Genomic DNA, 24574 nt, shown 5'->3' with positions numbered 1-24574 from the left:
CTCATCCCCCAGTCCCCTCCTCCCCCAGTGCTACTCCCCCATCACCATGGCCTAGGCCCCTGCCCCCGCAGGCCCCACCCAGCCTGGCCTCGCGCCCTAGGCCTGCCTTGGGGAACACGCGGCGTGGGCTGGCTCCCGGCACGAGGCCTTTGCAGGCCGGGAAGAGTTGGTGGGACCAGCCCGCGAAGAGGCTCTGTGCTGCCCTGGGATGCAGCGGCTCCGACAGCCCCGCCTGGCCCCCAGACTAGTTACTGGCCCGCACTACGCCGGGAGGGGCGGGGGCCCCGACGGCTGCTCCGACGAGCCGCGGCACGGCAGGCGGGAGGGTGGACGGACGCGCTCGGCCAAAGCTGGGGGTGGAAGAGGCTAGAGGCAGCTCAGGCCGGAGTGCGTTAGGACTGCATGGAGGCCCAGGGCTGGAACAGTAGGGGACGTTACACCTTTGGACTGAGATACAGCGGCAGAGTAGCGGCTCCCTCTGTACCAGAGCACAATCCCCATTTACATCAGAAAGAAGGATGGTCGGGGCTCCGCCCATCTAGCCATACAGAATGATGATCACACACCCTTGGACCAGGTCATGACTCCTACCTTAGGAACCTAGGAGCTGAAAGAAAACTGGCTGCACGTTGGTGCACACGGACCGTTATTTTCATCCATTAAACGGCAGCCAAAATGTAAAACTCACTGGCGGCCTAGGGGAAAAACCCCCCACCACTACTCTGAGGAAGTTTTGATTGAAGTGAACAGCTTTCAGCCCAAGCCCACCACAGGGACTAGATCTCATCCCAGCCAGCTGTTCAGTGCATAGATGAGGGGCTTTACAAAAAGTCAGAGGGAAAAGCTGCTACTTTTTTTACATTATATTAATGATTTATTACAGCGCTGAGTGACGCAACAGCCATGTGCTGCCAACATTTATAAGCAGTTCCATTCGCTATCAAAACAGCCATTATCTACCCCCAGCTTATTTCCAGACACTACTGCAAGGAGCGGGGAGAGATGGAGCAGAATACATAATAAGGAGAGCTCAATGTGAAAACTAGATGGCATTGGAAACCATTCAGTAAAAGCATGAGTCACTGAAAGAATCCTGGGATACCAGAGGAGGAAGATGGAGAATGCTGAACTCTACTGCAACCCTTAAGACAGCACAGTCAATTCACCTGACACCATGGCTGTGGCTAAAATCGCTTTTAACAGCTAAAGGAGGAATGTGCATTGCCTACAATTTGCCATGGCCCCCTTTTTTGGGGTGCGTGGGAAAGAGCTGAAATCCCCCCACCCCTATTTTGTCAAATTTTTTTAATCCTGTTATTCAAAATTGTACTGTACTAATGGGATATAGAACCTTCCCACAGGTGACCACCTGTTCAAAGCTGTCCCAGGTCCGCAATGATCAGATGTTAACATCTGATTTCCTTTCTCCATAAGCAGCAGCTTGGCAATCAATAATGCATAGTTAGACTGTGGAACTCACTGACAGGGTATTGAAGCCAACAATTTAGCAAAATTCATGGAGGAACTGGACATTTATATTGATAACCAAAATATCCAGAGTTCCAATACTAAAAAAAAGTTTTGATGGAATAAGAATTTTTATGCTTCAGGACTTAGGCCAATCATGGTTAGATGTGAGGAGACTTCCTTAACGAGAAGATGATCTCACTGCATCTTATGGGGTTTCTTGCACGTTCCTCTAAAGCATCTGGTGCTGGCACTGTTAGAGAAGATAATGAGGCAGATTGACTATGAGTTTGACACAGTATGGGAATTCCTGGGAAAGGCACGGCTCTGTTTAGAGCTGCCCATTTAGTACTACCTCACAAAATCAGCCATTGTGATAGCCAGGCCTGCTGGCATGTCCAGCAGATAGGTCAAGAATAAAATGGGCCAGAGAGACTGAGCTGTCCTCAGACACCCAGGTCCCAGTTGAGGCACCACACCTACCTGCGTTGTAAACTGCTCCCTGGATCCCACATTCTGGAGCTTTTACTGCCATCCTTGTTAGCAGCAATAAAACCCAAATTTGATATCCTGGCCCTAAAAAACAGCTTTGGTAATAACCATGACACACATGGTGCCATTTCAGTCTTTTAAAAACCTAGATTAATATCCTTAGATACTGGCATGTGTCTAATACAATTTAAAAACTAAACATTTGCAACGCTCAAGTGGGTTCCGAACATGAATTAGAGGGCACTAACTGCAGTCGAGGTGTTGGGAGTGCGACCTGGGTGTTTTTAATTTAATGCAAATTAAATACATTGTGCGGTATCCATCTACAGCAGAACCTCAAAGTTACGAACACCAGGGTTACGAACTGACCAATCACCCACACACCTCATTTGGAACCGGAAGTACACAATCAGGCAGCAGCAGAGAGAGGGGAAAAAAAGCAAATACAGCACAGTACTGTGTTAAACGTAAACTATTACAAAATCAAGGGAAAGCAGCATTTTTCTTCTGCGTAGTAAAGTTTCAAAGCTGTGTTAAGTCAATGTTCAGTTGTAAACTTTTGAAAGAAGAACCGTAAGTTTTTGTTCAGTTACGAACATTTTAGAGTTACGAGCAACCTCCATTCCCGAGGTGTTCGGAACGCTGAGGTTCCACTGTATTACACAAACAAGTTAGACCATAAGGTGGCACTGCTCTCTGTATCAAGTAGCCGGGCTCTAGCATCCTTATATCTGGAAGAACTTTCTCATGCTCTGAAATTAAACAATTAGAGCTAGGCAAGTACTGGGGGGGGGGAAAGACCCTGCATTCCAGAGATTTTTTAAACAACTTTCGTTTAACTACATTTGTGTTCCTTGTAAACACTCTAGCAAATCCGTTTGCTGGTGTGAATATTTGCAGCAAAGGCAAACCATGAAGTGAATATTGTAGTCTATTGGCAGAAAGTCAAGTTCAAATCCACAGATCTATGTGGGTTTGAATAGCACTGTAGGACTAGGGCACCTCAACATTTAAATAATCCGTGCATGATTGTGAGCATTTGCAGCAGAAACCTGATTATAAATGAGTCAGTCAGGGAATGGAAGCAATAGCACGTGACCTGTGCCCAATCAAAAGACATCTTGGATTGCGGAGATAAAATACTCAATTCAGCATTTGCGGCAAACTGTTCCTGCAGCTAACTGTTGGCTGCAGTGTGCGCCCAGCTCTGGAGACCAGGCTAGGATAGACTGAACCCTCATCTATGCAAGTCAAGGAAGATGTTGGCAGACACCATCTTGCCCTAATAAGGATCAAAAGGAGATGAATGTTTAGTCCAAGTTTTTATTGTCTCCTTCCTGGAGGGTACATACAAATCAAGCCGGACTCCCAGTTCCTCCAAGGAGCCCAGAATGAGGTTAATTCACATGCGTTTAAAAACAGCTCTTCTACCAGTACTGTTACACTGAAACATTAAAAGCAAAAATGAAGATTTTCAACCATACCCTACCGCTAGTCACGCGTAACATGGACGTACAAACAATGTTATGGTGCCTGATATGTACAATTATCTTTAAAAGACCCAGGTAATAAAACCTCCACGAGGCGTCTGCATGCCTGGGAGGGCAGCTCCGCACAGTTGAGGACGAAGAGCCTGTTCAGTTTTAGCATCGCAACCACAGCGTTAGGCTAAGAAGAGCAAAAATGAATGCGGAAGGATAGCTCAGCACCAGCAGGGCAGGCTGGGCCAATGCCATCCAACCAACCTGGCACGATCCAGGGTTGAGAGTTTCTGTTTTTTTGTGCTTGGGTGGAACGAACCCTGGACCAATTGCTCTGTTCTGAGGTGGTGGCTGCAGGCTGGCTTTTCTCCCTGTTTGAGAGCACAGTCTTGTCGGGGGTACAGCTCCACAGCTTAGGAGGAACCATGATTCAAATTCAGTTCTGGTGCAAGCAGATGCAACCTCATTGATTTCAAATGGAGCTCAAATGCTTATGCTAGGGCTGTATTTAACCATGGGAAGAGGACGGACCCAGACGGATCAAGTGGGTAGAAAAATCTCTCTTTCCATCTGGGTCTTTTAATCCTGTGAATCCAGAAATTAGCATTTCTGCTGACTGCTGACTAGGTATTCTCTCCTGTCCCAAAGGAGAAGTGAGGAGGATGGCAAAGGGTGAACCTGTACTTTCTTTGATTATGGAAGGGAGAGGAGGTAACTGAGGTCTTGTCTACACTAAGAGAAAATAGTGTTGGCAACAGCTGTGTTACAAGACTATTGTAGCTAACAGGTTTCTCTGATCAGTGTGAACAGGGGAGTTTTCTTGAGAACCTTCTGTTGGGTTTAGTCTATAGCACTCTTTAGCTCAGCAACGTCCACACTCCTCAGAATTGAAAGAAGTGCCACATACCACTTGCTGCTAACACCATTTCAACGGCTGTGGGGACGGAGTCGCAGAGCTGCCACTTCCCACCACACGATGGGACAAAAGTGGCTGCTATCCGCCACGCTGAGTGGCAGGAGAAAAGGGCCTGAACGAGATGCAGCCTCTCACACGATTCTTAAAATTATCTCAGGGTTTGGATTAAAATATTTTCTAAATATTTGTTCTAGGAACAAAAAATCGGTGCCAAAAAAAATGACAAGACCTGCAAAAGATTTTTATATAAAAACCATGCAAAACCAAAAAAACCCTTCTAAAAAAGGCAAAAAAATGTGCTGTGTATGTCTGTTCTTTGGATAGTCGATAAAACCACTGGTGGAAAAAAGATACCAGCAAAAAATAATACAAGGACAAATAATTATTCTACTTACTGTGAAGTCTCGAACACCAGAGACCATCCTGGCTTATTCCAGTAGCAAATGGACCGCAGGACAGGTGAGGGGAAGTGTGTAGGTCTGGTATCATACATACCAAACAGGTGCTACAGAGAGTGTGGGGAGGATGCCGTCATGATGCAAGCCCACCCACTGGGACCCTCAAAAGGAAGCTGGAATCACTAGTGGTTGGTATTGCATTGCTGCAGGAGTGAGGAGCATCTCCCCACTTTGCAAGGTGGTTGTGCGCGATACTGAACAGTGGATGTGCCTGTGTTCTGTGTATTTGGACAGTGTACTGGTCTTGTTATTCACACCTAACTAGTTATAAAAGGAAGCCCGCCAAAGGCCCTCCAATACATAAAATAACCCCAAGTTGGTGCAAATAGGAAGCAAAGAGGGACCCACCCCATGCACAAAGCTGCTTCAGTCTTCAAATTGGCAGCGGCTGTCATGCTAGAAATGGCAGAGAGCCATATCCAGCCCCCCAGGCCGGCGAGGCAGAGAGGTGGCAGCACCTAGCCTGTTGTATCACAAGCCAGCTGGAATCCCTGCTCCACGCGGGGGATGGGTGGAGAGAGGGAAACCAGGTTTCAAGCGAAGGGCGTGAGGGACGTTAGTTGAGAATGGAGGCTGTGGGCACCGTCCCATGTGCACTTCAGAGAGGAAGACTAAACGTGAGCAAAAGCTGCCAGATGATACAGGAGGGATCTGCAGAGCACACGGAACATGCTCTGGGCTTCCAGCAACCATCAGCTTTTGACCTGCAATTTGTCCTTCAGCCAGAACCAGCTCCAGATCTCTCCTGTTGGCTCCTGTCCCTTCTCTTCTCCAGCAAGAGGCCTTTTTGTTTCATGCGCTTTCCAGTTGCCTTTGGTTTCCGTTGCAGAAATGCTGTTCATGTTTTCATCTCTTGGAAGTTGCTCAGGGAGAGCACGCGTTAGGCTGGGAATTCGTTGCCATAATGTCTTATATGCTCATCGTTGACAGAAAGATACGTAGCTCGCATGCTGGGAGAGTACTGTGGAGGAGAAGAGGGAGATTAAGAAATATGTTCTGGCTATGGTCAGTAATCAGGTGAGCCGCTTGGTAGTAGAAGCTGTGCTGCTGAACTTGGTAATGTCTGTTTAAGACCCCAAGTCAGTACAAGAGTAGGCTTCAGTTGCAAACCTATCTATCTGAGAGTTTTATTCTGCCACCCATCACCACAGTATCTGTGCAACTTCCACATGAAGTCAATAGCAACAGTGAAGTCCCAAGGGGATTTGCGGAAGTCTTTGCGTTTTAATTTTTGAGTTAGTCCTTTATTGATCGGTCAAGATCCCGTGAGTAAGAGGAATTTGATCCTATTTATGGGCAAGTTTCCTAGCCTGGTGAAATGAAATCTAAAGTGTTATCTGTAAAACGAGATTATTTTATTTATGTCTTAATTATCTAATTTTACCCCAATTCCAGCATTTCTTTTTCACTCTGCTGGGACAGCGAAATGAGATCACTCACCTTTGTTTTCAGATTTTCAGGCCCTAGCTCGGAAACTGAACTGTAAATACGGCAGGGGAAATTCTAAACCCTAATTAAAAAACTCCACCGCTCTCCCTTCAGTTCTTTAAGCCATAAGAAACCCGAACGGACCCAACGGCAGATGGGTGTGGGGTCTAAGCCACCCAGCAGTGCCTTAGTAATGAACGGGTCTCCTCCCCTGCATCATTTGCAATTTCGGCCGCCCAGGAGAGACAAGGACAGTTGATTTAGGTGGCTCACAGGTCATGGTACATGGAGGAGGAATTGATTTGAAAGTATTTTGTTCTACTTTTATTTTATGATGATAGCACCAAGCAGCCCCAGTGTATCCAAATGTTCCTTTCAGGTTCACATACTAACTGCGCTGAGGTGAAGGGATTTTAATGAGAGGTACCGTCACTCATTACAGTAATTCTGTCCTGACTATGGCAACACGTATCAGTGCTTGGTTTCCAGGTCTACCAAATACGATTTGGACAGTGGCAAGTTGGAGGGCAAAGGGGTACGCCTGCTGGGATGACCCCTCCTTGCAAAGAACTGTGCCATGCCGGGCTGCCCCCCGGAGCAGAACACACTGCACGTGACAAGAGGGAAAAGGCACAAATGCGATGCACAGAGTGTGTGCACCAATCACTGAGTGGGGCACTGAGGGAGAGGAAGAGGAATGCACCGAGACACGCCAGAGATAGTGTGAGGATGCCACGGCTCACAGAACTCCCTCTATAGGACGCAAGTTTGCCGGCTGACCTTCTGTTGAATTATTAGTACATGGAGATTACCAGTTCCAATTCTAGTTCCCATAGGATGAGACAGGCAGTGGGAAAAGGTAATGAAAGCTGGCTTCACACTCGCCACCAGACTAGCACCGACAGCTCCATCAGTGGGAGCACTGGACAGCTAACCCTGCTCTGAATAATCCTAGACATAGCCTAGGTCTGTCTTCACTGCAGAATTAGCAGGCTCTTACTCAGGTGTTGCCCCTCTCCCATCCACACACAAAACTCACTGACCCCAAGTTCAGCAGTGCTTCCAACCTGGGCTAGCTGGCTCCTCTGGGGCTACAAACTAAAACCCGTACTGGTCACCCGCCCACTTTGCAGTATGGACACAGGCCAAGTCATTCAAGTGCTTATAGTCCTCCAGTGCCTTCCCACAATTCCCCCCGTTTTCCCACAATTGTGAATGAATCAGAATGTCTTAGCACAAAGAACGATGCGATACCACAGAGGCCCTGAAGGTGCGCACGTGGGAGCGCAGAACCAGTGGAGGACACGGTAACTCCAGCAGGGCTTTGCAGTGTGGCTGCTCACACCTGGGGTAGGCCAACCTGGGCGTCGCTCGCCCGAGCTAACTCTGCAGTAGGACATGAGCATTGCTCCCAGAACCAGGGGGACTGGGGCTGGCTGCCCTGGAGCAGGTGCAAGGGTGGGAGATTTGAAGGGAGAGGATAGAGCAGACAGCCTCAAGAAATTCCCATCCCAACAACAATGCAAAAGGAAATTCTCTCCCCCATTTAGTTTAAAAGAGGGGGAGGGGAGGGAAAAAGGTCCCCACCAAGGCAAGGCATTAGGGAAGATTATTCAGGGTTTGTTATTTTGGAACTCAAAAGCTTGAAAGCCCTTCCTCAGGGACCTCAATTAGACTGTTCAGTGCAAGGATGGCAAAGAGCCGGGCGGGGCATGAGCTGGCCACAATGGCCTAGCGCCTAGCCATAGGCTACATGACACCGGCCCGGGGGGATTACAGCCAGAGATGGAGGTGTCTAATGGGATTTCATGGACAATGCCCATCGTCTTCGGGGGAGGGGGGGAGCAACCAATGCACGGAAGAATTAATGAATGATGATGCTATCGAGGCTGGAGCTTAATGATTTCTAGCAACCATTGAAAGGCACGTGCGCTCTAGAGGTCTGGGTTCAAATCCTCGAGTCAGGCTCCGAGGGTCAGATGAGTTCAGCAGGTCTCAGCCTAGTCCCCATTTGCAACCCCCCAATAAACCACTGCGCAGCAGCCTCTGCAACAGGGTCCGGTGAAGGCATTCTGGGGCCCTGGGCATGCTGTGGCCCCACCCCTCCCGGGGGCAGTGGTGGCCATTACACAAGCGCCACCTGACTGGGCAGGGCTGGCTGGGCCCTCTTTGGGCAGAGCTGAACGACAGGCCTGCATTTCAGCCGTTAACAGGAAGCCCTTACACCTAAACTGACACTGCTTAGTACAAAGTGCTCGCACAGCTAATTGCAAGCCGCTCTGGGCAGGTGCCAGATCTCCCTAGTCATCTAGAGCACCAGTGTCTGAGCAATTCCAAGGATGGAGGCTGTAACTCACTGCAAGGGGCATCCCCTTGGCACAGCATGTTCATTCCCAGAAGAAGCCGGTGGGGAGCAGCTCTGAGGAATATTGGCTGGGCAAAGAGGATCAGATACTTAAGTTATTTTCTAAAAATTCCTTCCCAGCGTTACTGCCACCTCCTCCAGCTAGATTTACTCCAGCTGGGCTCAACGCTCATCCTGGCTTCTGGTCATATTTCACTCAGACAGGGCAGGGAGGAGACTATTAAGGCAGAGAGAGGTGGAAGCAGTATTGGGCGGGGGGGAAGCGTCCCCCTTTTCTGTGGAAAGGGCATTTTGATGGAGATTTTCCAAACAGCCCCCTGATCAGTTTCAGTCCCTGGTTCTAGTTAGTTTCCCTTCCTGACATAGGAGCACAAGGAGAGTGTACTGAAGAACTCAATGGGTTGAGAAAATCTGGGAGCCCTCCACACAATCCAGGCGGATTCAGGCTTTGGACTGGTGTTGAGATACACAGAACCCCTGGGTCTGGCTCCAGAGCCCCTACTGTCAATGGTTTCCCATTTCTGTTCCAATGAAAGCAAAACACGTACAAAGAAAATATACAAAATGGCAGACAGGACAGCTAAAACGATGGACGTTATTAGGGGAACAAAATGACCATCCCAAAACAGAAAAGAAAAAAACCCCAAACTTACTCTTGATGGGCAACTTAGCTCCAAAATAGTTGATGCAAAAACAAAGCAAACATTAGCAGGCAAGATGTTTGTAAAGAACATTAAGCCAAACACTCCAGGTAAATGGAAACAGGTTTGGGTTACAGTGAATACATTCTACAAAAATCTTGGGAGAAACAAACAAAATTAAAAGATCAGAACCAAAGCAAATGAAGCAAAACTTGAGTTTGTCTTCTGAAATGTTTAGGACACCTCCCCCCCCCCCTTTTTTTTTTAAACAAAAAAGCCAATGCTTGGAGAAGAAATCTGTTAACGAGTTAGATACGGATATATTTGTTTTTAAATATGGCATCAAGCAGAAGGGCATGACAAGATGCAATAAAATGAAGCCATATGACGTATCGGTGATGTAGCTGGAGAGCCGTGGGGAATGAGTCACCTGCTTTTACATGAGCCATTTTCTCCCTCTTGCTCAAGTGGCGTATCAAGAAGTTCCACCTCCGAGTCCAAAAGGCGGGACTTCCTGTCCCAGCATTACATTTCTGAACGTGCCGATTCCTGGCTTGGGATTATCATTGCCAGAGGTACCGTGTTCAAAGGACAGGGTACGTCCATTAATGCCCAAGAGCAAGAGGGGCTGGAAGAGGAATTGTTCACGAGCCATTGTCACTAGCTCAGCAAACAAACCCCTTTGGTTTCTGATGAAGTGGAAGGATTCCCCATCACTTAGCAACACGATTAAAATAATAAAAACTGAGAAAGCAAAGAGGCCCTATTATAAAAACGACTTGGCTTCAGATGCCCATCGTACCGTAGGGGGAGGGGAGCCTCTTCCAATCAACGGGACATTTTCATAACGTGGGTTTCCACCGAAGAGCGCAGCCTGGTTCCTGCGGGGAGATGGAGGAAAAGCCCTTCAGAGATGGAGACCACACGTTGACCGAGCACCACCCCAGAAGGACAAGTCTGCTGAATGGACCAGATCTCCCAGGGCTCTCGTCTTTAGCAGCACCAGGGGGAGGGTGCGCCAATTCCCTCTCTCCTTGGGTCGGAGGACAGTCATGGAGTGGGATACCGCACCTCCATGCAAAGGGGATCTGGGACACTCCAGAGCCCTCTACAAACACTGGACTGGTTCTGGGACTGGTTGGAGGAGGAAGGCAGAGGGCTGTAAAGCAGACAAACAGTGGGGTCGAGAACGCCTTCAGCACTCATGGACGGTTGTGGGGTTTGCGGTTTTCTAGCACCGTGCATGCCACGGTCAGAGAGCTTTACACACTGACACCTATCAGTCCTCTCTCTCTCTCTCCTACTGAGGGGCCAACAAGGCGAAGCGACTTTCCCAAGGACGGGGACTCAATAGCCAAGTGAGGCACAGAACCCATCCCTCCCAAGCAGCAGTTCCCTGCCCCAGGACATCCCCCCAAGCGCTGAGCCTTCCCCCAGGGAGAAGTCAGCAGTGAAGCGAGACACAGCGAAGGAGGGGCGGAGAGGTGAGGGGGCCGCACCAATCTTTCCCAGGAGCCTTCTTCCTCTTCACACCAGATCCGAGCACAGGGCTCTCACCCTTCTGAGCTGGAGAGCTGTATATTCCCCCACCCCCCCATGGGGAGGGGTGCTTCTGTCTGTTGATGCCTTAAGGATCCGCTCTAAGCCTCCCCAACAGCCCCCCGAGGCCCCTCCAAGCAGCAGCCCCGGTGCCTCTAGCTGTCCCGCTGGGGAAGGACTGGAGTTTCTGAGCGTGCGGTTTTCACAGCCAGTCCATGAGCACCCAGCACCCCGGAGGGGTTCCCCAGCGGGCGAGGGGGGTGTTGAGGACGGAGCAGCCTTACATGTACTCAGACACTGGGGCATTGGAGATGGTCTGTGCTGGCGGGTGCAGGCTGGTCTGGCTGCCCAGACTGCTGCTGTAGCTGCAGAAGCTGCGGAGCTGCCCGCGGGTGGGGTTGTGGGTGGCGATGCGACGGGCCTGCGGGTTGAAGGGGTCTTCCTCGTCGATGTCGTCGTAATCCCGATCCCTGGAAGGAAGGGAGGAGGGGCAGCGCGGCCCGTTAGTCACCCTCTGGCGACGCGGGAGCACGGCCGGCCCAGGGGGGCAGCCCCCGGGGACGGTAAAGGGGCCTCTCTCTGGGCAGCCTCAGCACAGGCACCGTGACAAGAGCACGGCCGTGGAGTCTGAACCCGGGCCGAGCTCGCCCGGCCTCATGCCTGCTCTGTGGAGAACAGGACCCGCAAACCTGCCCTCCTCCCATCACCCCCGCTCAAACCCGCCCTCTCCCCGCCACCCCCGCCCCTCCCATAAACCCGCCCTCCTACCCTCACCCCCGCTCAAACCCGCCCTCTTCCCACCACCCCCGCCCCTCCCAATAAACCCGCCCTCCTCCCCTCACCCCCACTCAAACCCGCCCTCTTCCCGCCACTCCCCATAAACCCGCCCTCCTCCCCTCATCCTCACACCTCCCCTCAAACTCGTCCTCTTCCCGCCTCCCCCGCCCCTCCCCATAAACCCGCCCTCCTCCCCTCATCCCCACACCTCCCCTCAAACTCGTCCTCTTCCCGCCACCCCCGCCCCTCCCCATAAACCCGCCCTCCTCCCCACACCTCCCCTCAAACCTGTCCTCTTCCCACCCCCACCCCCCCTCAAACCTCCCCTCTTCCCACTCCCCCTCCAAGCCGTCCTCCTCCCGCTACCCCTCCACCTCCCCTTCTCCCCTCCCCTCCAAGCCACCCTCCTCCCGTCACCCCCAACCTCGCCTCCAACCTGCCCTCCTCCCGCCACCCCCGCCCCTCCCCATAAACCCGCCCTCCTCCCCTCACTCCACCTCTCCTCAAACCCACCCTCTTCCCACCCCCCCCAAACCTGCCCTCCTCCCGCCCCTTCCCTCCAAGCCGCCCTCCTCCCGCCATCCCTCCACCTCCCATCCAACCCGCCCTCCTCCCCTCACCCCCCCACCTCCCCTCCAACCCACCCTCTTCCCACCCCCCCACCAACCCACCCTCTTCCCGCCACCCCTACACCTCCCCGGGGAAGGCAGGGCCCCAGGGCTGGGAGAGCTGGCACAGGGCAAACCCACGGCAACTGGACGCCATGGCTTTGGAGGAAGGGACCAGCCAAGAGACATGACCCGGTACTGCCACTGCCTGAAGCGTTCAGGGCCCAGGCCCAGGCGGCGACGCTCCCCAGGATTCACCAGGAGCCAGAGGCAGCCAGTGTGCCAGGGAAAGGCGGCTCAGAGAGCCAGCTCCTAGGGCAAGGAGACACCGAGCCAGATCACCCACCCTCTGTGGGCACATACTCCCGGATGGTGCCTGGCCGGCCACACGCAGCATTACAGCTTGGCTCCCCAGAGCGGTGGGGAGCGAAACGACTCCCACTTTCCCCCTAGAGCGGGCACCGGCGGCGCAATCCCAGGACCGAACCCACCTGTCGGCAAAGTGCTTCCAGGCCCGCGGCGTGGCACAGATGAGAGTGGAGAAGGACATGGTGGCCAGAAGGGAGAACAACGCCAGATAGAGCAAGCCCTCCACCCCGTCGTAGCAGACGCCCATCAGCCCGTCCAGGTAATCCTGCAGTGGGGACAGACCACACCATCTTGCTCCTTTCCCCCCGTGCTCCCATTGGGCTAGCAGGCAGCACCGTGCCAGCCCCAGGGTGAGCCATGTCACGGGAGGGAAAGCTCCCCCCGCCCCGATGCCCTGGCAAAGACGCCCCACCCACCTTGTGCAGGCCCCGGCAGTCCAGCATGGCCGTCAGCTGGTGCAGGCTGGTCTCGGAGGAGTTCAGTAGCTGCTGGATTCCAAGCAGGTCTTTCTGCAGCCGAGAGAGGAGGGGCAAGGCAGAGGCACTGAGGCCAGCTGGTGGGCGTGTGGGGGAGGGGGGGCAGGAGCTGATGCACAGCGCAGGACGGGCTGGGGGGGGGGGGGGTTAGGATTGCAGGATTTAGGGTGGGGCTAGAACGCCTCCCTCCCCTCCCCGGCTCTCAGCCCAGGAGGCGCCGTGCCCGTCCTGCAGAGCGGCCGGGGAGAGGGCAGCCAGGTGCGCTGTGGGCTCAACGCTGGGCACACACGGCGGGTGGCATGCACCGCTGTGCAGAGGGAACGGGATGGGTTTCGGTTCCCGGTACGAGGAAGCACGGAGCAGCCTCTCCTCCCCACCGCTGCCCCGGATCTGACTGCCCAGCGCAGGCCCCGCCTTACCTCGGCCGTGGGGAAGAGGGGCACCGCAAACTGCATCAGGCCCTGGATCTGAATCTGCATGGTGGTGAGCGAGCGCTGGTAGATGGTCAGGGCCTGCATGGCAGAAAACAAGACCTAGTTCTATGGCACTGCCCATGCCACCCGCAGGAGGGCAGGAAGAACAACCCCCCCCTCGACCCCCACGCTGTCAAGACCCAAAGGCCAAGCCAAGCTGGGCATTGTAACCCTGGAGAGGAAAATCCAGCCCGTGCCAGCCATGCCCGTTCTGGGCCTGGGATCTGCAGAACAAGCCCGGGAAGAGAGCTTGATGCCTCGATTTTTCCACCCCAAGGTGCCTACGTGGACTTGTCTTGTGGCTGTGGTTGGCGCTGGCAATGCCTGGAGCACTGGGATACAAGGGATCGGGAGCCGCATTCCTGCCCCAACTCCCATAGGAGACACTGGGCTCCTCACCAACCCCTTCTCCACGCTGGCCCCCATCCTAGGCAGAGTCAGCCCCTGTCCTCCCACCCCCCGCAGGCACGGCAAGGGGAACACCCAGGCACGGGCTGGTTTCCTTTCTGGCGCTGGCCTCTGGGGAGAGGGGCTGCAGGAGGGGCTGGGGGCTCCGTACCTGCTGGAAGGGGTTGCTCAGGTTCTGGCTGCAGTACAGGTAGTAGTGAACCACTTCTGCAAGGCAAGCACAAGGGGAGACGTCGGAAACCAGGGGGACGTGCGGCCCGCCCCTCGTGGGCACCTCTCAGCCAAGCCAGAGAGATCCCTCCAGCCCTCCCAACAACCCACCGCAGCACCAACAGGGTACCAGGCCCCGCGGCACGGGAGCAGGGAAAGCAGCGTCTCTGCACAAGAGAACCATTCGCCTCTCCCGAGCGGCCTGGACGAGACGGGGATGGGCGGCTCTGCTGGTGGCTGTCTGCCATGGACGGCACCGGGCCAAGTCATGCTGCAACGTGCCCGCTGGTTTCAGCTCCACTCCAGGTGGGGACGCGAGCAGCAATGCAGCGTAACTTGCACCAATCTGGCGTAGCTGGAGAGAGCTATCTCTGCTTACACCAGGGCTGAGGTTAGCCCTCAAGGAATCCCCGATGGCTGCAAGTTACACGGCCCTGCCTCTTACCCCACTCGGCCACCCACGGGCGTCCCCGCAGGCGCCAGAGCCGCACCCCGCCAGGCACGCTGGGCCCGTGTCTAAGCGCTACGCACAAGAGAGGCGATTCCGTCACCTGCACTGAGATCGCCCCGAGTTAGGTTCATGATGAACTTGTCCGGGGCGACGCAGAAGTCACTGGTGCCCTGCAACAAGCAGAGAACACACGCTCACCGCACTGCCCGGCCCCTCGGAAAGCACCCGGGCCAGGGGGCAAAACGACAGCTGGTGGGGGGGGGGGGGGGGAGAGCACGTCGCTAGGAGCTGCCCCAGCCACAGCAGCTCCACCACACACAAAACTGGGCCCATTTTAACAGATGGTGGAGGACCAGTTTTATAGTGTCTGTCCCCTAAGCAGGTCTCCCCATGCCTCCCACAGCGGACACCAGCCCGATTCCTCTGGCCTCTCCGAACCCTATTTACACCCGTGCTCCGGCACCACCTCGTGCAGCCCCTCCTGCATGGTGCCGCCAGCTTGTGCGCACAGGGCCCCGTGCCCAGCGTGAGGGGGGAGCGCCCCTTTCGGCCACCACCACCCTCGGGATCTTGCATTTAGTCCCAGGCGCTGCAGGATTAGACCCCCCCCCCAGAGCAGAGCAGGGGCCGGTTCCTGAGGGGGGAGAAACCGACGCAATAGACGCCGCGCCCCTGCACCGCCGTGGGTCATCGCCGCGCCTGCTCGAAGCACGGGAGAGAGACGGGGATTTGGCAGCTGCATGCCAGTGAGGGCCCAGCTTCCCCAGGGAGTGGGCAGCAGCTGCGTGGTGTCCTAATGGGATCCAGGCCTTGAGCTACTCCTGCTAACACCCGCTTTGCGGCACACACTGCGAGGCCAGCCGCTCTGGTCCTTCTCACTCACCACAGCCGCAGACGTGTCCACAGCCAGGGAGGCCCAGCTGAGGATGAGCGTCACCAGCCCGCAGCACAACATCCTACGGGAGCAAGGGAGACAACTCAGTTACGGGGACCCGAGATCTCCCAGTGCCCAGGCCAGGGCAGGGGGCGTGGTCTCGACTGGACAGAACACGGGCTGGGCCTCTGCCACTGACTCACCAATGACCTTGGGAGAGTCACTGCTCCGAGTCCCCATCATGCCACGCTGCACCGGGGCCTTGCACGCTTACGTGAGCAACTAAGGAGTGGTGCAAAGTGGCACCAAGTGGCTCCAAGGGGAGCCCTGTGCAGCCAGATGGTCTAATGTGGGGACAGGAAACCCACCATTTGCCATTGAGAGAAGGCATGTGGCCCGTAAGGGTTCAGAGGTCAGGAACTTTGACCCTCTGCCCTCCTGCTGCTGGTGCACCCCACCTACCCCTTGCAATTCCAGGCTACGATGCACAATGGCTGCCGGGCCCTTGGCTCCTCATAACTCCTAGCACCCAGCAAGCTGCCCACCCCTGCTGGCCAGGGCAACCCCGGGGTCTCGTGTGCCAGGACTGGGCCAGTGGCAACAGCTGCTCTCCTCAGGGCTGGGCTGGCGATGGCCATGCAGGGAGAGCGCCCATGCTATGAGATTGAGGGCAATGCCCAGCTGCCCGCCTGGCCTTTTCCCCGTCTCCTGGCCAGCCAGCAAGTGACCCCAAGGACCGGCCTGTTCAACAGCTGAATTATTAACAAGCGCTGCAGTCGGGCTCTGGCTTTATCCCGTTTGCAGCTCGAGCTGCTGCGCTGCAAGGATCCATCCTGCCTGCTCTCCTGTCCCAGGCGGGCTCTGAGCCGGACACTCTGGTAGGGGGCGTCTGCCACGGGCGGGCTGGGAATTGCAGCACTGTAACGAGCCACCCTGGCCCAGTCTGGGAAGGGGTGCATGACTCTTACCGAGCACTGACTAGAACGGCGCTGTCCTGCTGCTCGCGGGGGGAGCTGACCCTTGGGCAGAGCAGGGCTCTCGGTGCTGCAGCAACGTCCATCTTGCAAGTGCGTCAGGCCCCCTGTGCCAACCCAAGGGAGGCAGGCGCAGGGCCAGTTCGAGGCCTGGGGAAGGGCAGGTGCCCATCTCCCCTCCCAAAGCTAGCAGCAGCCTCGGCGCAGCGCAGGAGGGCGGGGCCGGACGGGCAGTGCCCACCCCCCGCCAGACAGTGGGGCAGAGGTGGCTACTCACGTGGTGAGGAGGCACCTGGAGCGCTTGGCCAGCCCCAAGCAGGCGATGAGGCAGATGATCAGGTCCAGGATGAAGAGCAGGAGGTAGGAGAGCCACCTGGGCCCGGGGGAGGAAGGGGAAAGGCTGTCAGAGTCCCTGGAGGGCCATCTACCCCAGAGCCAGCCGCACTCCCCCGGAGAGGCCAGCACGTGAGCTGCAGCCGCAGGGACGCCAGGAGATGGGGCGAGATGGACTCTGGCCTGACCCAGTCTGGCTGTTCGTACACTCAGGGTGGGGACGGCAGGAGCTCTGCAGTCTCTGGCTGGATCTCAGCCTCTCCCCTCGATGGCAACAGACGTGCACCCGCGGCCCTGACCCGGCCGCTCTTCCATTGTGCCTGTCGCACGCTTCACGCCTCTGCCACAGGCGCTGGTTTCGGAGCAAGGGCTTCCCCCCTGCCACGGAGGCAGATGGGACGGCACTGGCTCTGGCAGGACGGGTGTACAGGCTGCCCACGTGGGCGGGGATGGAGGCGCATTTGGTCCTATCAAGTCCAGCACCCCAGGAGCCAGGCCAGGTCAGCTCCCTACGTTAGACCCCGAGGGGATGGGGTTTCCTCTGCTCTCCCTCGGGGGACACAGACTAGCTCAGAGCTGCAGGCACCTCCCCCTCGAGGTTCAGGCTAAACTCTCTGCTCCCCGGGTCAGACGCTGCATCGCTGAATACAACCCGAGCGCGCCGGGCAGCGACGGGGCTGAGCACACACGCCAATTACAGCCCCCGGGTGCAGCCAGTTCCCGACACCAGGCGCAGTGGGGCTGGTGGATACGGCTGCAGCAGCCCTCGTGGGGCACAGGCGGTGCTGCAGGCTGGGTCTGTGGGGAGCCAGCGGGAGCGCCGGTGCATGGGGGCAGGAGGGGAGCACACCCTGTCTCTCCCGAGGCGCAGGAGCCCAACGGGCGCTCCGGTTTCATTCTGGTTCGTTAACCCTGCAGGGGAGGGAGAAGTCAGCCCGTTTCTGCTCATTAGAATCTCTGCCCAGAGCCAAGGAGCCAATTAAAATCCTCAACTCCAGCGCAGTGGGGCGCACGCTGCGGACGGCTGCACTCACAGCTCCGGGGTCTGCTCCATTTGGCTGGGGAGCTCCTCCCCCCTCCCCCCGCAATACTCCCTCCCCTGCCATGTCTGCAACAGGACGGTGAAATCCCCAATCGGCAGAGCCCCCAATTCAGCAGTGTCATCACCACAGCAACCCGCCAGGGCACTGGACAGGAATTTACCCTGGCGCAGCTCTGGGCTCCTCCCCTACCCAGCCCCACGGTGCCGTGCTGGCCTGGCCCAGGTGGTGCAGTGCAGACCCCGATCCGCCCCCCCCCCCCCCCCCCGCTCACCTGTAATACTCCACGTAGCCCACCTGGCTGGCCACAGCCATCAGGTCAACGCTCACGTCCTGCCAGACCGGCAGCCCCGAGAGCTGCAGGACGATGTTGCCAGCCATTTGCTGCAGGAACTTCAGGGTCTGCACATAGTCGCCCCGCATGGCGAAGATCTCGTTCAGCCGAGCCAGGTGCTGCTCCAGCCCCACCTTCATCTGCACCGTGGTGCCAGAGACCTGCCCAGGGGAGAGGAGCAGGAACAGTGAGCGTGGCCCCTGCAGCCCGTGTGCTGCCCCATCCCACCCAGCGCTGGCCCAAGGGACCCCCTGCAGGACAGAGCCCGTGGGAGCGGTGCCCACCTCGGCGGGCTGTGCAGCGACGGAGAATCAACAAGCCGCTGACGAGCGACAGGAGCAGAGCTCTTCGCAATGGGGCGGGTTCTCCCTGATCTACGGATGGGGTCACAGAGCCCCAGGGACCTGCCGGGCGAGTCCTTGGGAACAGGCTCCGGGCGTGACTCAGTGCTCATACCAGAGCATCTGCTTCTCTGCCTCTCCAGCCCCGGCGCCCAGTGCACCCTGGGAACAAAGGGGCTCCTCGTACAGACATTTCCCCCACGCTGACCAACCCGACCCAGGGCAGGTCACGTTGCCCCAGTGGCAAAACTGCCGGTGCCCAGGTCGCCACCACGGGCGCTGGCATGACAGCGGGAGATCTGACAGACAGCTCGGCGAGGGCAAGGCCGGACGGCGTGGGCAGGAGAGGAAAGGCCTGGCTGGTCGCGTCGTGGCGCTCCCCCAAGCCAGGGGCAGACGCCACAGCTGGCACACCAGCTCCTGGGGTGGGAGCTGCCTGTGCCTTGGGGTGGGGAAATCAGCCTGTAGGGAGCAGCCCCCTCTGCTGGAAAACCTCCCAGCTCGGCATCTAGCGACGCGGTGCCGCAGAGAAGCAGTTCTGCAGCTGGGGTCTGACCTAGATCCGTCACTCAGCTGACTGCGACGCTGCCTCCGGCTCTGAAAGAAACCCGCCGCTCCAGCGGGGCCGGCTGCCATCTCCACGCGGCCTGCACAACGGCACCGTGCTGCGCTCCCCGGACGCCAGGCCCAGCACGAGGGCTAGACGCTCCGGGACCCGGTGCTCCTCCAAACAGAGGGAGACAGGACGGGATGGCATCACTGCCGAGTGCTCGTGTTCCTGCCCCCATGGCATCTCCAGGGGTGTTGCACCTGCTTAACAGAAGCAGCCCCCCAATTCGGGTGCCTCTGCCCAACCTGCAATGCCCTGGGCCTGGTTTCCAGCGCTCCCGCTGATTTCAGCTCCGTCCAGGTGGCTGGCCAGCCCCTGGCTCCCTGGGGGCTGAGAACATTTGGGAGCTTTGGCTTAGGCCACTCGTGTCGGTCACACGGCGTGTCGGGGAAGATGCAAGGCACGGAACCCAGGAGTCCTGCATCCCCCTCTCGGCTCACCCCACAAAGGGGAAACAGACACCAGAGGGGTCACTAATACCCTGTTATTTGTTGGTTTATCCGTCCAGGTGCCCCTACCAGCTCTCACCAACCATCGCCAGCCCGGACCCAGGCCTGCTAAGCACAGAACCAGCAACCACCGCCTCGGGCACCGAGCTCGGCTCTCCCGGGCCCAAGGCCAGCCCCGACAGCCTGTAGGGAAGGCAAGTACCATTCTACTCTGCAGCAGCTGGGGCAGGGCCTGCTGCCCCGCTGGCAGGCAGGCTGCCCTCCCTTCTACCAGTTCCATGGCCAATGGTCCAGAGCCTGCCAACAGAAATCTCCCCAGGTGCCATCTAACGGGCTGGCACAGGGCACCATGCCCTTTGCCCCACCACTGGGGATAAGGATGGCAGACCCTGTGCCTGCCTCCCCCCGTGCATGAGACTCCCGGGGATTCCCGGGCACGTTCCAGAGAGCCCTGTGGCCCCCGGGTACGTTACCGTGGGAATGAGACTGTGCCAACGCGCTGACTCGGCTGTCAGCGGCGCTGCAGCTGAGCCAAACTGTTTGGCCGACGCATCTGAGTCGTAGTCAGCAGCTCCCCTGTTACTCCCATCCTGGGCTCGCTCCTTCACCCTGCCTTCCTCACCCCTCAGCTCTGCCCCACAATCCCCACCGCTGCACTCCTCGTGAGCGGGGACCTCGCCGGGCAGATGTGCAGACCCTTCCCAGCCTCGTTGGCCATCAGGACAGACTATTCCGTGCACGGCCGTAGCGCCAGGACCCCGCTGCGCTAGGTGCTGTACAAACAGGTCCAAGATGGCGCGAAAGCTGTCTGAGGCAGGGATTGAGTACGAGACAAGAGACAACAGGTGGATCCAGACACACGAGCGGGGAGCACGGGGAGCCAGTACTGGTCGGCAGGACGCATAGTGCACTCAGCTCACCAGCTCCGGAGCCATTGCCAAGTTTTCCCACTGGCCTCCGAGCAAGGGGGCGTTCTGAGGAGGGCGGGGAAGGAGGATGAAGAGGGAGCTTTGTGGATGGTCTCAGGGAGCTCCTCCGAAGCTCCAGGGGCAGCGTGGGAGAAAGCACAAAGGGGCTGGTTTGAAAACGCAAGGGGGCGCCGGAGGCTGGGCTCATGGGCTGATAGCTCCTGAGAGGGAGAGTGGGGACAGACAGTGAAGGGCTTTGAACGTGGAGACAAGTAGTTCCGTGTGATGTGCCAGAGAAGAGGTGGCCGGATGCACAGAGACGGGTGCCACGGTCCAAGCACCAGGCTAGGAAAAGGATCGTGGCAGCAGCATTCAGAATGGAGCCGAGCGGGGACGAGAGAAGAGAGAAGAGCAGAGAGAAGGACGCTGCGGTGATCGAGATGCAAGCTGGCGAGTGCCGGAGCGAGAGGTTTCGCTGTGTGGATGGACAGGAAAGGCAAGGCCGTAGCTCAGGGACGTCAGGCAGGGAGAACTGGCGAGATTTAGACACAGGCTGGATGGGAGCCACTGTCGAGGGGTTTCAGGTGAAGAGGACACCCAGGTGCGGGCCTGAGTGACAGGCATGATTGATCAACACAGGAGGTAGCGGGGAGAAGATGGTGAAGAGCCATGCTGAGCTCGGGCGGGTGGCCGGACACCCCTGGGGAGCTGTCAGAGAGACAGGGCTAGATCTGCGTTTGGCCAGGAGACAGGCTGGAGCAGAGGCAGATCCGTGTGTCGGCAGCACAGAGATGGCAGCTGAACGGGGGTTTGCGGAGGAGATCACCCAGGTACAGAGGGAGGAGAGAAGGGGATGCAGGACAGGCCCCGAGGAACCCCCGCAGTGTGCCGGAGAGGGGATGACGAGGATTCTCCGCGTTACCCCCTCTGCCACGCCTGGCGCTGGTGGCTCTCCAGAAATGTCCAACGCCGGGAGCGCCGCCTCGGCCTACTCCCTCTCGCTGGGATAAACCCCTGGTTTTTCAGAGGTTTAATTTCTCAGCCAGCTTAGCAGCTGCAGGAGGGAGTGCCAGCGCAGCCCCCGCAGCAGAGATGCCAGCTGATCCCCGTAATCTCTGGAGGAACACAGCTGTCTCTAAGACAAGGCCCGTCCAAGAGACCCACCGATTAGATCATCCGAGCAGCTTAGAGCAGGAGCGAGGATGGAAAAACAGGTGAATGCAGCAAGCCCATGGCTGGTAGGAAAACATGGCCAGGCCAAGCAAGGGTCAAATCACTTTCCTGCTCTGTGCCTTGGTTAACGATACCCACCAGCTCTGTAACAGACTGAAGGCCGGGGACTGAGAGCCAGTGATGGTTTCTGCTACGTTAGCGTCTCATGCCTGGCGTCTTCCCAAAGCCCCACGTATCTGCCACCCAAGCTAAGGAACTCAGGAGAAGCATCTCACCCCGCAAGGGGCAGTCCTGGGCTCTCCCCAGGCCGCAACGACCGACCCACCAGCCCCAGCGCTTGCCAGGGAGCACGACCAACGGCAGCTGCTTCGGATGCGGGTGGAATATCCCACAATGCACCTGTGCGGCTGACCCCAGCAGGCCCTTACCAGTGTGTCGATCCCAGAGAGGGTGTGGTTGGCATTGTCGAGGGCATAGATCAGCTGGTACACCCCATCGTTGGTCTCGCTGTTCCCATAGAACCCGATGCCGACGGCAGCGCTAGGGACGAGAGAAAACGCAGGTTAGAGGAGAAGGAAACGGCACAGCTGGCTTGAGGTGCCAGGGGCATGTTATCCACTGCTGACCTGGCACTGCTGTAGCAGAGGAAGGCGAATGAAAGGCAGCTCTCTGAGCACCGTTACAGCACGTTTAGTGTGTGCACGAGACGTGACTCACCCCAGCTGGACGGGCCTCCTGGGGGGAGCGGCCAGTCCTGGGCCTCCAACACGGCCAGCTGTGCCAGCGACACCAACCCACTGGGAAATGGAATGAAGTCCCTGCAACTGCTCGCCAGGGCAGCAGGGTCCCTGAGGGTGCCACCAGGCTGTATCCAGCCAGTGCCCTCCTCCAGAACGGGGCGTCACCAGGAGTGGTGGCTCAGGGCTCGTTAAGGGGAGGAGCCGAGGCCAACTATACCATCGCTTCTCCCTGCCCACCCATGGGTTTGGTTCAGAGACATCAGGACTGAATCGCCCTCGGCCCTAGAGGCCGCTGAGCGGGAGAGCGAAGGTTTGCCCCATCGCTGCCCCGGCTGTACCTGCTCTGCGAAGGGAGGGCGTCGCCCGTCACCAGAGTCCTCCACGCCCCGCAGCAGCGCCGCTCACGGAGATCCCCACCCATCAGAGCTCCCCTTCGCCCCACACTGGGACTTCCTGGGGCGGGGGCGTCATTTACACGAATGGAAAAGCGGGGCAGGGCTGGAGGGGGTCCAGGCTTGAAACAAACTCAATCCTCGATACAAAGCCATCAATAGCTTTCAGTGCAGCCCAGAGCTGCCCGGCCAACGATCTCGTCGCCTGCCCCTGCCTCTCTCCTGCCCTTCCCCAGCCACCAGAAGGCGATCTTTTGCTCACCTGTGCACAGGGAGCAGGCCCCATTCGAGACACAGGCCGGGCAGAAGCAGGGTAGGAGATACCGGGCACCTGCAGAACTGTCAGTACTGCCCTGCGCACCCCGGCCCAGTGGTTCAGTTCCCTGTTACACGGCCTTGGGTGACTCACTAGGTCTCCGTGCCTCAGTTTCCCGTCTGCACCAGTGTGTTGTGAGGATAAATCCACTGGAGGTGCTCAGAGACTGCAGCCACAGCAGCCACAGAAATACCCGAGACCGAGCTGGGCACGAGCATTCAGGTGCTTCAAGGCGGAAGTGCCAACAGCCCCGATTTGGGTCCCAGGGAAGGCAGCGGTGCCCCTCCGGGTGGGTGAGAGGAGATTCTCTGCTCCCGCTGGGGCTTAGCGAAGCTCGAAGCCAGACACACAGGCTGGATTTGAAGCCAGCCCCTGCGAAGGCTGCGAGATTTAGGCCGCAAAGCCTGGCCAAACAGATTACGAGAATCTGTCAGAAAAGAAAACGCTGCCTCGGATGAAACCTGCTCCTTGGTTAATCCCCAGGAGGGGACAAGGAGTGAAAGCTGGGTCTCCCGCTAGCCCCTCCTCGGCCCTGCGAGCCAGCTGGCCTCTGGGACCCGGAGCAGAGCCCAGGAGCCATGCCACAGGCACCCGCTCAAGCTCCAGTGACGTCAGCTCTGCTGCCTGCCTCACAGATACCCCCAGCAGCGTCCCCTCCGCATCCACCCCGGTCTAAGTGCCGACCGCCGAGCCGAGCCGGGCGGACGAAGGGGTCTACGGGCTTTGCTCTTGTCCCAGGTGCTCCACTGTATCATGTGCACGCTTCTCCCTGCCCCCTAACAGAGCCATCATGCCTCCCCCAGGGTCCTGAGCGGGAAGGCAGGGCTATCTCACAGCACCGGGCAGCCAGAGAGCTGGGTTCAAGCCCCGCCTCCGCCTCGCCCGCCCCAGAAAGGCGAAGGGAGTTTCCGCTGGGTCGTTACAGGGTTTTGAGGGCCTCCCAGAGGGAGCGCAGGGCGTTATTGTGGCCTACAGACCTGTCTTGCAGGGGCCCGGCCGCCGCATGGGGTGAACCCCGCAGAGCAAGGCGAAGGGCTGCTACTGCTCCCAGCTGGGGAGCACGCACACCAAGGACAGGGCCCCCGATAGCACCAAGCCCAGCGGCTCCCGCGCCCTCTGCGCGTAGGCTAGGCTCAGGCTGGGCTGCTGGGACCGAGAGCCTGGGGGGGCCCTGGAAGGGAGGAGCGGCGAGTGCTCGGCCCGGCTCCTGGAAAGCAGGCCCTCGCTGCTCCCGCACTCCCAGGTGCAGCTATCAGCGACCATGCTGGACAGCAGCCAGCTCTCCCCATTAGCCTGGTAATGGCTGCGCTCTGCTCCAAAGAGGCTCCACTTAGCCATGGATGGGGGTTTGGGCGCCTCTGGAGGGATATAAAGCCCCGGCTCGGTCTCCTCCCCAAGCCACAGCACTCCACAGGCCCCCACGGCCCGGAGCAGCGCCAGCCGCCCCCAGCACTTCTAACGCGCACGGAGCGAGGGGCTCACAACCGCCACCTACGAGAGCTCTCCAGGCACCGGGCAGTGCCAGGGGACC

General features: G+C 57.6%; 1 protein-coding gene across 1 annotated transcript in view; it reads right to left on the bottom strand.

The window, feature by feature from the left end:
* Positions 1–3268: 3268 nt before the first annotated feature.
* Positions 3269–24574, bottom strand: part of TTYH2 (tweety family member 2) — a 42468-nt gene continuing 21162 nt past the window's right edge. Inside the window, exons 3-14 of the mRNA XM_065563720.1 lie at positions 22024–22135; positions 18055–18275; positions 16685–16780; positions 15443–15515; positions 14660–14729; positions 14050–14105; positions 13437–13529; positions 12958–13050; positions 12664–12806; positions 11072–11257; positions 10051–10129; positions 3269–5775 (exon numbers count right to left, since the gene is read on the bottom strand). Of these exons, the coding sequence (XP_065419792.1) occupies positions 5695–5775; positions 10051–10129; positions 11072–11257; positions 12664–12806; positions 12958–13050; positions 13437–13529; positions 14050–14105; positions 14660–14729; positions 15443–15515; positions 16685–16780; positions 18055–18275; positions 22024–22135 (1303 nt within the window). The 3' untranslated portion in view covers positions 3269–5694. The remainder of the gene's footprint in view (positions 5776–10050; positions 10130–11071; positions 11258–12663; positions 12807–12957; positions 13051–13436; positions 13530–14049; positions 14106–14659; positions 14730–15442; positions 15516–16684; positions 16781–18054; positions 18276–22023; positions 22136–24574) is intronic.

This window comes from Chrysemys picta, chromosome 12, assembly GCF_011386835.1.
Source record: "Chrysemys picta bellii isolate R12L10 chromosome 12, ASM1138683v2, whole genome shotgun sequence".
Classification (NCBI taxonomy): domain Eukaryota; kingdom Metazoa; phylum Chordata; order Testudines; family Emydidae; genus Chrysemys; species Chrysemys picta.
This window is presented reverse-complemented; position numbering and strand designations above follow the sequence as displayed.